The following is a 13,155-nucleotide window of genomic DNA, read 5'->3' as shown; positions in this document are numbered from 1 at the left end:
ACGAGAAAAACTTCAACTTCGTACGTGTACACCATGAGTTTCCTAAAAAAACATACACTAGAATCTTAATTTTCTGACCAAAATTCGAACTTTAAGCTAGAGCTGTCTTTCATTAACTTTCATATCAACGTGCAATAGTAGTGATGGGTGATTTTGATATCTAACGAGCAATGCTACCAGTCAAAAATCATAAGTCAAGGTCAATGCAACCCTGAAACAACCTAAAATGCTCGAAACGGATGTCAAAAATCAACCCTACCTCAGAAGAATGTGTGTAAAAACAACCCTATCCCGAAAGAATGTGTGCAGAAACAATTAGCATAAGGACATGTTACTAGAATTTTTTTTCAGAAATTAGTTCTAAAAATTTGAGGTATCTATGTAGACAGAATGCACATTAATGTAAACAAATGGTGGCAGCCTCTAGCCAGCAAGAAGTTGCCACAGAGGCCGAGCGGTTTTCTAAAAGCTGGTTTTGAGGTAAACCGGTATTACGGAACAGAGTGGTGTTTGTCCGGACGGGGTCCATGCTTGGGAATCGGCAGGCTTTAAGCTGAGCCTGTGAGCTGTGTGGGAGAGAGAATCTAATAACAGTCAGCTGCTAGTAGATGGGCATTTCATTTCCTTTTCATTTCATTTCATTTCAGTTGGCTTTCTCCTTCACAGCAAACGCCCACCTCCCCTCTCACACAACACAGTAGAAATATGGCTTAAGGTCTGCACGTTCTTTCAAAACCAGTAGCACAACATGAAGCTTATCAACTGCGCTAAAGATTCCTTTGGGTGACCTCAGAACGTGGGTAGTTTTGAATTTTAAAAAATTGGGTTCTGTTTATTTTATTGCGAAAAGAATTGGGTTCTGTTTATTTTTTGGGGAAAAGAATTGGGTTCTGTTTGTTTTTTTTGCAAGGTTGCATTGAGGCAGAAGCCCTTCGAGGGCATGGTTCTTCTTCCCCTCACTGCATTCATCTTTGCATTCCCCTTCTGAATGTATCACGCATTTTCCATACATCTTTCCCCCAGCTTTGGGCTGCCCTCCTTCATTGTTTTTCTAGTATGTTGTGCCCATATTATGTACAATTTTCCTAACCTTGCTGTGGCTTCCCATCAGGTCTCCCCCTATGCCATTGAAGGTCCTTGCACATTTTCGTGGACACACTTGGTTATGCGGCGGGGCATATCCAAAGTTGGTGATTCTCCGCTACATGCAGTGAGAGATTATGCATGGCCTGGGATCCTAATTCTTTCCCTTGGGACTGGGATGCCGAAGCATATTTCTTACCAGGCCATGTGGGTGGGAGCGATTTCTGCAAGTCAACCGGAAACAGTCGGCCGAGTTACACTGAGCCCTGTCTAGCTGGGCATGGGGGCCCTCCTCACAGCAGCAGAGATGTGGGCCCTGTTGTGCCTAGAACAGGCCCTACTTCTTCGACCATACATGGTACATCAGATGTAGCTGGGCATGGGAGCCCACTCGTCCACAGAAGTGTGGGCTCTGTTATGGCAAAGATACACAATGGAATGGCTTCTAGTGGCACGGTTGGACACAGTAATGTTGCTTCTGTGGGGCAGGGAAGGCCGCCCATTGTTACCACCTGCACAGGCAATGGATCTTTCATTGGTTGCAATAATGATGGTGGTGCTGGGAGCCCAGGGAATGTAGTGCAAAAGGGAGTTCTTGATAGTTGGAGAAGGGCTGAACATGGAAACACAGGATTTTTGGAGCTAGGAAGTCAGCAGCCAAGCTTGGGGTGGGACAAGCATCACACAGCTGAGCACTCCAAAAAGAAGGACCTTCTTGTTGCAATGAAACATCATCTGGAAATGAGTGTTGGAAATACCTCAGATGGTACTAAGACACATTTCATAAAAGAGCAACACAGTAGCACCGGCACGGGCTCAGCTGGCTCGGGTGATTCTCTTACCGGTCTGCATTTGGGCAAGCGGACATATTCTCAAGATGTTACAACAGCCACAGCAGCCAAAGCAATCCAGAAACCTAAATCTGGTCCCAAGAAGGCCCGGGCAGGGGCGGCTGGATCACAAATACCCCGCTGTCAAGTCGAAGGATGCAAACTAGACCTCACTTCTGCCAAAGATTATCATCGCAGGCACAAAGTTTGTGAGCCACATTCTAAAGCTGGAAAAGTGGTGGTTGCAAGCCTGGAACAGCGTTTTTGCCAACAGTGTAGCAGGTAACATTTTGTGTCAAGTTAGTTGCATGTAGAAATGATGTGCAGTTTAACCTCTAACTTTTTGCATAAGCAATAAGAGATGCTGTGATTTGCAAGGGAGAACTTTGCAGAGCTCAAGACAGAGCAATGCCAAATGTGAATTCACATTGAGCACTTGAGTGTGTGAGTCCTGTTGGACGGTTTAAGATTCTCAAGTGGAGAAGACTTGAAGAGTGTATAAAATTTCTTTTAGGTTTTGTGGGTTTTATTATGTGATCTTGGTGTCAATGAACTTGTCTTAAAAATGGTTGCCACCCAGGGGCAAGGGTGAGGATTCATTCAATATTTTATGTAGACTGCAAGAGGCAATGGGGGTTGGAGCGAGTCTCGTTTCCAACGGAGGACTTGGTGTTGCTAGAGGATCTCACTCAGAAGGTTGGTTATGAAATGAAGTAGTTCTAGACTATCATAAAGATGCTCATCAGGAGGATGGAATGTTTTGAGAAAGGTAGCTCTTGGAGGATAGTCAAGATGCAATTAACGAATTTCCCGGCTATGAATTTCTTGGTATTTTTGTTGGGTTTTGGGGGTTCCCATGAGTGTTGGTCAGTCATATTAGCTCTATGCCTGTCAAGGATGGTACTAGCAGCACCAAGGATTTTTGGAAACATCCAAAGTGGCTATGGGCTGTAGGCATCCCGAGGGTCTGCCAAAAGAGGGGGGCCATGGACCTAGGAGGCTGCCCAAGATTAGGCACCAAGGTTAAGGGTCTGCCCACATGTGAAATGTGTGGATAAAAAGGTAAAAATAGGCAATTTTATCTTCACGACTTGTGCATGGGGCAGCCCGACTCCTGGACGGCCAGTCTTGAATTGTTAAGCACCTTTAAAAAGGGTGTTTCAGCCCTTTGCAATGATCATCATCTCCCACTCTTAAAACCCTAAGATCTCTCTAGATAATTATTTTTGCATAAATCAGGCATAAACTCATCCACCCAACCACCCTCGAGCCCAAGGGATACACACATAAATTATAATGAAGTACATCATACCTTTACCTCGATGTCCCATACCATTAAGAGGTATAACTCCAATCGAGTAGCATGTAGCTATAGTGTGAAATGGTAGGTGAGTAGATATAATCCTCTATATACAAGAGAACATCATATCATAACCCAGCCTCAAGATAACATAGCCTTAGCCTCCCTTGAGTGTGTCCCATGCCCCTATTATATAGAAGGGCTCTCAAGTGACTCTTGACTCTCCATCTCCCATGTGTGACCTTTGGATGCCTGATCCTAACCTTAACCCTTAAGGTTAGTTCTAACCCATGCTTTACTAGAGCTTGTTCCCATGCTCACAAGCCTAATGTGGGTTAGCCTCCTAGTATATGCACACATAATGTGCATATAACATACTTCCCCTCTCTTAAAACATTGCACTCTTGCAATGAAAAGAAAGAGAACTGCGTTGAACAATCTCAAGCGACTCCCAGTTTTTATCGATCTTGTCCTAGTCCCTGTATTTGAAAGATAACCATGCCTAGTAAGATATCATGCCATGTGAGAAATTGGATGATCAGAGGAATTCATACTTAGTTTCCTTGTTGTAAACCATTCGGAATAAAGTAGGAAAACATGGCATTATAACAGCAGGAACCAGGTATCCATCGGCGGCTCGATGTATCCCACATCTGATCATGGAATTATTGGCGTCCTGAGTTACCCATATCAACATAGAGAGTCATCAATGTCTCGATAAGTCACATATGTCTATCCGTAAACCATCAAGTTGGCTGTATAAATCACCTAAAGTACAGAACTAGAGAAAGAAATGCCAACAAAAGAAAAATCCAAATTTCCTTAATCCGAACACAACAAGATAAACTCGTTGAACTCTAAAGAAACAGATTTCAAGTGAAAATGTTGACGAGATTACACTCATCAATACATGCAGGCTATAGATAAAAGAAGTTTATCTAGAGAATGCCCACACAATAACTTTAAATGAATTCAGAAAATGAGATTGTCTTTGAATATTTAGGTCAATATGCTAAGTGATGTAAGCAAAGCAACAATCCTGAGCCCAAATTATTCCATAAGATAATATATGAGGGATCGCTAGCGTCCCATACCACCATGATACCACCCATACATACGTTATTAATTTGAAACTCCTTAGTATGCCATATAGGAAATATGAATAAAATCCTGTATAAAAGGAATAAGATGACCTTATCCCAGACTTTCACATACTAAAACCTGTCTCTATATTCCTAAGACCACATCAAGGAATAACACTTTCCGAGTATATCATTAGAAAAGAAATTGAATTATTGGCACCTTTCTAACGATAACTACCCAATAGACACACTAAAGCTAGGGTAGAAAAATAACTCACCTAGATACATAAGCAACTAGGTATCCAAGTTGGAATATGTACAAAAGTACAAGCAATATACTCCAAAATTAAGTGCAAAAAATGAAGGCAAATGCTACCTTCAAAGCACATGATTTTATCCAAAAGATCAAAAGATCCTTATAAACCATGGATAAAAGCATAGAAGCTCCTCGAATCCATGAAAACCATAGTTGATTGTAAAAATCAATGCATGCCATCTAATGGTCATTAATCATGCCAAAAAAAGCACTAAAATTGGTGGCAAACTCATCAATCCGGAGTATATGAACGTGGTGTCGTTCAAGCAAAACTCCAAAGTAAGCAAGTGAAACACATGTGTAATACTCATTAAAAAATCCCTAGGTACAAGGGATCTAGGCAGAACCTAGAACCTGATGAGTCGATATAAAACTTGAAAAACATCCAATAAAATCCACCAAAACAAACCGATCAACTAACCTATGATAGAATTTGTCTTAGGCTAAAGAAATTAAGCATAGACCACACTTAAAAAAGTGTAAAATAAATTATCATGGAAAGGTGTCAAAGGTGAGACACACTTTGAACATAGATTCTAGCCATCATTGAAGAAATTAAGGAACATGTCCAAAAAGAATGGCTAAACAATGGTAAAAAATCATGAAAATATCGTTCAGAATTAATCTAAACAGAAATATGTACTAATACGAGGTATAATCGTATTAATAATATGTGAATAATCCGCATCTATCTAATGTCAGCACGAGAAAACGTACTTCAATATTAAATAACTCTTGAAAATATTAAATTCTTGAGAAAAAGAATTATCATGATTTTTTTTCTAATTTTTTCTAATTTAATAGGGCCTAAAAATACGATAATTTTGAATTTCACTAAACCTATCTTATGGCATTTCAAACCTTTATTTTTTCAAAAAATTTTCAGCAAATAGATTTGCTAAAATACCATTGATATTTTGAAAAATATCAATTTTCAAGATTTCTAAAAATAATTTTTAGAATATTCCTAATTTTTCCTGAAAATTCCATCGTTCACGAAATTTTCAATTCCGTCCGATAATTCTCAAATCCAATGAAAATTTACAATTTAAATGGATTTTTTAATTTTCAAAAATATATTTTAAAGAAATTTGAATGGTCACGGGCGTCCGAATGGACACGCCACATGCCAATCACCAACTCCGCATTTTTCAGAAATTTAAAATAACCTTTGTCTAATTTTTCACTAATTTTCAAGAATTTTTTGAAATTTTTAATTAATCCCGAACGCATTTAGAATACGAACGGTCAAAAAATTTCGGAATCCCAACGGTTTTCCCGGAATACAGAAAGCCAACAGTTTCGGGAAAATGAAAAGACAAAAAAAAATCGGAATGTGAAAGGTCAAAAGTTTCCGGAATCCGAAAGATCAAAAGATTTTTCGGAATTCGGAAAGCCAACAGGTTTTCCGGGAGAGGAAAAGTCAAAAGGTTCCAAGAGAAAATTTCCAGAGGGATAAATTCAGAATTTTTCAGAGATTTTTTTTTCTTCTCAAATGTCAAATTTGCTCTATTTTTTTCAAGCTTTTTTGAAAAGCTTTTTTTAAAATTAAAAAAAACTCATTGTTTTGAATTAATAAAAAGCTTTAATAAAACCTTTTTAAGCTTAAATTAAAAAAGAAAACGATTTCAAGGAGGTGGCGTTTTTTCGTTGGCTGCCTGCAACGAAACCTCTCTCTCTCCCCCTCCCCTACGCGCGCGAAAAACAGAGAGGGAGTTCTCTCTCCTCTCTCCTCTCCTTCTTCTCCATTCCATTCTCTCTTCACTTTCTTCTTCTTTGTAATCAGAGAGGAGGATTAACCATTTAATTAACATTTGATTAATTACAATTAAAAGTTAAGTATTATTAAAAAATTAATCAACTTGTGCCTATTAAGAGGCGTTCACAACACGCGGGAGAGAAAAAAAGAAAGAAAAATTAGAATTGAGAGGCGAAGAGGGTTCCACGCACACGAGAGAGCATTCCATGCATCAACATGCTGTCCCCTACTGCATTTCAGCAGAAAATCGGTAGAAATTTGATAGCATACCCACGGAAAAACATGCAAAAATGTATAAAAAATATATTTTTAACCATAAAAATGCTCAAAAAAAAGAAAAAAATTCCTAAAAATTGTAGAAAATCAGAGAATTTATTTGTCATGTGCATGATAAATGCCATGGACATTTTCAGGTGTTGATCCAAAAGAGGCAGCCAGATAAAGAGTATGAACCAGGTAGAACCAGGATGATAGAGCACTTTTGGCAGTGTAGACTGGAGAAAAACGTGGAGAGCAGGCTGAAGATCAGATGGCTGTTGGCTGCAGGACAGGTGTTGTTGGCTGCACACAGGCTATCGGCTGCTCACCGAAGTGGTCGGCTGAACCAGAGGACAGGGACAGTAGAGCAGGCACAAGGAGGAGGACCAGTCGGTTGCGTTAAAGCATTTAATGCATTTATGACTGGCCGACCCCAGCATACCAAGTGTCCAAGACCCATATAAATAGCCAAGTGTGCTCATAGATTGAGTCATTCACTCCACTAGGGAGTGGGTCCAGCATTAGGACTATTTTGGTGTGTTACCACCTTTTTTATAAGGCAGCCCATGGTTGTAGATTAGGGTACCTTTTTGTACCATATGAATATACTGAATTTCCAGCACACATCTCTCTCTCTACTCTCTCTATATCTACGTTTTGCATCAGATGTTTTTCCAAGAGTGTTTAGGACTGAAAGAAGACTCCCAGAGCTTCCGCGTGTAACATTATTCTACAAAAAATATCCACAATAAAATATGTGGTATTTTGGTAAAAATTTTCATTAATGCTTATTTTAAACCACAAAAAATAGCATTAAACTCACGGAATTTCCCCGCAACGTCGATTTGCCCATTGAATAGAAGAAATACGCGTTCCAACCGCCATATCGACGATCCACGTGCAAGTCATCAACACAAATCAACAAAATAACATTTTTATTTAGTAAATATTAAAATTTACTTAAAAAAATATCAAAAATTACAATAAGAAAGAAAAAATAACAACAATTAACTAGAGATTGCTCTAATACCACTGTTAAAACCCTAAGATCTCTCTAGATAATTGTTATGCATAAACTCATTCACCCGACCATCCCCGAGCCCAAGGGATACACACATGAATTATAATGAAGTACATCATACCTTTACCTTGATGTCCATACCATCAAGAGGTATAACTCCAATCGAGTAGTATGTAGCTAAGTGTGAAATGGTAGGTGAGTAGATATAATCCTCTATACAAGAGAACATCATATCATAACCTAGCCTCAAGATAACACAGCCTTAGCCTCCCTTGAGTGTGTCCCATGCCCCTATTATACAGGAGGGTCCTCAAGTGACTCTTGACTCTCCATCTCCCATGTGTGACCCTTGGATGCCTGACCCTAACCCTAACCCTTAAGGTTAGTCCTCCTAACCCATGCTCCACTAGAGCTTGTTCCCATGTTCCCATGCTCACAAGCCTAATGTGGGTTAGCCTCCTAATATATGCACACATAATGTGCATATAATACCCACCTTGCATGGCCGTAGGCTTTGGAGTGTTGGCTAAGGAGCAGCCCCAGGCAGAAACGTAAGGAGAAAGTGGTCAAGCACCAGGTGACCTGCTGTATGCAGCAAAACACAGCATCATAGGTGCTAGTAGAAGCTAACACAAGCCTTTAGGATGCTGTTCACAGGTCAGAGGGAGCCGAGGGGAGATTGCAGACAGCTAGTCTTGTTCTTCGGAAGGTGGGGACCCAATCTAGTGTACTCTTTTTGTCTCTCTCTCATTCACTATCTCCTGTTGAAATCTGAATTAAAGAGTGGTAATCATTGCTCTAGCATAGTTAACAAATTCCTGTCCAAGCTTCCGCATGTAACAGTCCTTGCAGGGCCTATGTGTTGATGAATATTATCTCCTGGCCAAGTCACTAGGAGGTCCAACACATTGGTTGTCATGAAATTCAATAAGATTATTTTGGTCTTATGTTCTAGGCATTGCACATGTAGACCTTCCTCGTCCTCTCCTTCCCTTACCCTTGAATCTGTTTCGAGCCAACCCAACCTATGTCACATGCACTCTGCACTCAGTGCATGGTGACAAGATGGCTCATCATCAGAAGTGCAGCAGTTGTACAGTTTTAGAACCCAATAGGATGATAATTGTCGTACGCCGTGACCCCATTGTACATCCTCAGTCCAGGATAAGTTAGGCACGAGCTACGTAGGTCATTCCTCAGCCTTAGCGGGTGGGTCAGTCAGTCAAGTCCCTTAACCCACTTGGAGAGAATCATTCATGCATGTAGAGTCAGTAGAAGCCTTAGGGTTTGCATCAGAAAGCACTTTGCATCCTGCATAATATGCATTCATATGCTTGTGCATCATTTAGAACATCCCCGAAGCCTTAGGGAATTTACTGGGATTTATTTGGTATTTTTTCCATATTTATTAGTATTTATTTAGCATTATTTGCATTATTGGGCATTTATAAATATAAAACTTTATTAAATGACCAACCTCCAGTTAGTATAAATAGGCTTGCATAGAGCTTAGTTATTCATTCAGTCTTCATTGTGCTAAGAGCTCTCCTCCTCAGCCCTAGGAGCACCCTTGCTTTCAGCCCTAGACTAATCCAGTCGTAGAGCCCATAAGCTTGCTTCTTCAGCCCCTTGAGAAACCATAGCTTCAGTCAGCCCTAGGCGCCTGCCTTCAGCATCCATTCAGCCCTGATTCAGCATCAATTCAGGCCCAGATTCAGCATCCAAATCAGCCCAGTTCAACGCCAGCAAACAGCAAACAGTACAGCAGTCCTGCGTTTTTGCCCAGCCGTACAGCAGTCCTGCGTTTTCTGTCCAGCCGTACAGCAGCAGTCTGCAGCCTCTGTTTCTCATGCGTTTCAGTCCAACAGCATCTCTACAGGATTGCGTTTTTGTCCACAACAGTTTCCAGCCCTGAAGATTTAGTCTACAACAGTTTCCAGCCCTGAATTTGCTGTTTGCATCAGTGTCCAGCCTTCTGTGCATCATCCATACATGCAGCAGTCATCTGGTGAAGGTAACACAGCATTCATAAGTGTTTTCAGCATTCTAACATAGTGTAGAACAGTTCACCTTCTTCTTCTCTCAGCCTCAGGTGTGCAGCCCTTCCTCATGCCCTTGGGAAGAGTGCATAGGCTCGAGATCAGGTCATCGAGGTGTTTCTACAGCAGTGTACAAATCAGCCACTCTCCGATCCTCCGAGATCTTGCGTTTGGCTTATCTACAGTCTACAGTCATTCTCTCTAAAGAAATAAAGCAAATACTATTGTAACACGCGGAAGCTCTGGGTGTCTATTTTCAGCCCTAAACACTCTTGAGAACCATCTGATGCAAAAACGCAGGTATAGAGAGAGAGGAGAGAGAGAGAGGTGCTGGAAAATTCAGTATATTCTATGGTACAAAAAGGTACCTTAATCTGCAGCCATGGGCTGCCTTACATAAAAAGGTGGTTAACACCAAAATCTGTCCCCCATGGGACCTCTAAGGATCCAAACCCCTAGTGGGATTGAATGACTACAACATAGAGCAAGGGGGCCTTTTTATATGGGTCTTGGACCCCTTTTTATGCTGGCCGACTGCTGGTCGGCCAGTTCCAAACTTCCATGTCCATAAACGCTGCCCGACTGGATGATCTACTTGTCCATGATGCGCCTGCTGCTGCCCCTATGTGCTGGGTCAGCCGACCATGGCTATGGGCAGCCGACACCTTCTGGAACCAGCCGACTCATCTCTTGTCCTGCAGCCGACAGTCCTTTCTGGAACCAGCCGACTGCTTCTTGCTCCAAGTCCTGCTCCATGTCCACCTCAGATGCTACACTTGAAGCTCCTACATTCTGGTTCTACCTATCTTCTACTGGTTCATGGTCTTTATCTGTTTGTCTCTTTTGGATCTAGCCCTGAGAATGTCCATGGCATCTGTGATGCACATGACATCCCCCTCTGCTAAACTTGATGACGGGAATCCAACCTGCTCTTGGATGACTGTCATCATCCCAATCCTGTCCCGAAGTCCCTCTGTCATCATCCATCCTTGGCAACCGTTTTCTCTGAAAACCCGGCTTGTTCTCCAAACCACTCTGTCTCTGATGAAGATCTATGCATCTGGTCTTCCTCTAGTCCACAATCCATTCCTGCCCTGACTCTGAACACCGTCTTGGTCTTCATTCCTGGAACTGAGTCTGGCACTCTCACATCACCCTTGGAGGATCAACCTCCCTTGGGACCGTTACCTGAGAACCTATCTGGCTCACGGAACTGCCATCCCCATCTGGCACTGTGGAACACCACCAACAAACCTCCTGGGAGTTCTTCCCGATCTGTGTTCTTGCCTTGGGCTTCGAATCCGTGTACTTTCCTGTACCTTGGACCTGTACACCATCATCTGGGACTGAATCAGTGTTTAGCTTTGCTGAGCCTGATGTTCTGATACCAATGTAACACGCGGAAGCTTTGGGTGTCTATTTTCAGCCCTAAACACTCTTGAGAACCATTTGATGCAAAAACGCAGGTATAGAGAGAGAGGAGAGAGAGAGAGGTGCTGGAAAATTCAGTATATTCTATGGTACAAAAAGGTACCTTAATCTGCAGCCATGGGTTGCCTTACATAAAAAGGTGGTTAACACCAAAATCTGTCCCCCATGGGACCTCTAAGGATCCAAACCCCTAGTGGGATTGAATGACTACAACATAGAGCAAGGGGGCCTTTTTATATGGGTCTTGGACCCCTTTTTATGCTGGCCGACTGCTGGTCAGCCAGTTCCATGTCCATAAACGCTGCCCGACTGGATGATCTACTTGTCCATGATGCGCCTGCTGCTGCCCCTATGTGCTGGGTCAGCCGACCATGGCTATGGGCAGCCGACACCTTCTGCAACCAGCCGACTCATCTCTTGTCCTGCAGCCGACAGTCCTTTCTGGAACCAGCCGACTGCTTCTTGCTCCAAGTCCTGCTCCATGTCCACCTCAGATGCTACACCTGAAGCTCCTACATTCTGGTTCTACCTATCTTCTACTGGTTCATGGTCTTTATCTGTTTGCCTCTTTTGGATCTAGCCCTGAGAATGTCCATGGCATCTGTGATGCACATGACAACTATCTCGTTATCGAGATAGGGGGCCCTTCAGTGGGTAATTCGGGACCCAATCTGGTGTACAGTTCTCATATCTCTCTCTCTCATCTCTTTAAAGTTTGAAGTATTGAAATGGATTGCTAAACTCCAAGCAAGGAAACTTGCATAATCAGGCAGTCTTTGGTGATATCTCCCAAAGATCTAGAATTGCTTGAAGAAGCAACATCTTGGAAATTTGGCAGCCAAAGTGTCACCAATTGGCCGACCATTTGGTCCATCTCCAGTTTTTGCGTCTCGTTCACTTGAGGCCAGGCCAGTGTCTCATGTGAAGAGGCCAGTATTTTGCTGACATGGACGGGAGCCAGACTGGTGCCACCCGTGTGTTAGCAAGATGGTGTCGTATGGACGGGAGCCAGACTAGTGCCACCCGTGTATGACCTGGACTGTGTTCGACCCATGGGACTGTCACGCCATGGAAGAGCCAGTATTCGTGCCGTGTTTTGCCTATGGGACTGTCACACCATAGGGAGACTCGTGCCTGGAACTGTGTCTTACCTATGGGACTGTCACTCCATAGGAAGACCAGGTTTTTATGTTTTTATGTCGTGCCAGTTTTGTGCCGACAGATATTTTGTACTTGTTCCATGAACGGGAGATATGTCCATGTTACTATTTGCACATGCACACATATTTTGCATGTTTGAAACTGTTTTCGCATGACATGTATTTGTGTGTTTGCCTGCTTGACGTGTTACTTACTGAGCAGGGACGCCTGCCAGTGAGTCGTGAAGTCTGCTCTGTATTCTGACGAGTTTTGGTGCATGTGAACAGGTGGTTAGTATGTTGCACAAGTAGTTTTTAATATTTTATTCTAACCTTTTAATTTATAAGGTTAGGTGTTCACATTCACTTAAATGTGGGCACTCCCTTTGGGCACCCACTTAGGGGCCAAGGTGGGGAGCCCCACTTAAGTGAGTGTGGGGGTGGGCATGGGCACCTACCCAAACTCCCCACCCACATGCAAGCGTGGAGTAAACTCCACTTTCATTTTTAATAAAAAAAGGTTCCCTTCTTCATGCGTGGATCATCACCATCGGCGTGCTCTTCCACCATCCTTCGTAGAAAAAAAAAAAGAGAAAACGACATGCGCTTCTACTTCTCTCAGGCTGCGCTTCTGCCTCTCTCAAGCTGCGCATGCCACCTCTAGCAAGGCTGCGTTTCTGCATACAGACAGCGACTGAGCCCTAGCTGACGGCTACAGCCAGCAGGCAGTGTCCATCAGCAGCAACAGGCGGCCTTTCTCCTTAGGCTGCGCTCCATCCTCCATACAGGTTGTGCAGGCTACACTGCTGCTCTTCACAGGCAGCTGTCTATCTCTCAAGCTGCACCATAAGGCTGACGGCTGTCTACTCTACAGGCGGCTGTGTGTTTCATCTCTAG

At 42.7% G+C, this 13,155-nt stretch overlaps 1 protein-coding gene across 1 annotated transcript in view; it reads left to right on the top strand.

Moving 5' to 3' along the window:
* The first annotated feature begins 490 nt into the window (after positions 1–490).
* Positions 491–13,155, top strand: part of LOC147606465 (uncharacterized) — a 32,666-nt gene continuing 20,001 nt past the window's right edge. The window contains exons 1-2 of the mRNA XM_086791818.1: positions 491–796; positions 1,112–2,195. Coding sequence (XP_086647944.1) covers positions 1,225–2,195 — 971 coding nt within the window. The 5' untranslated portion in view covers positions 491–796; positions 1,112–1,224. The remainder of the gene's footprint in view (positions 797–1,111; positions 2,196–13,155) is intronic.

This window comes from Cibotium barometz, chromosome 57 (genome assembly GCF_041138505.1).
Source record: "Cibotium barometz isolate CiBa-2024 chromosome 57, ASM4113850v1, whole genome shotgun sequence".
Taxonomy (NCBI): domain Eukaryota; kingdom Viridiplantae; phylum Streptophyta; class Polypodiopsida; order Cyatheales; family Cibotiaceae; genus Cibotium; species Cibotium barometz.
Note: the sequence above shows the minus strand (reverse complement) of the source record. Positions and strands in the feature narration are given on the sequence as shown.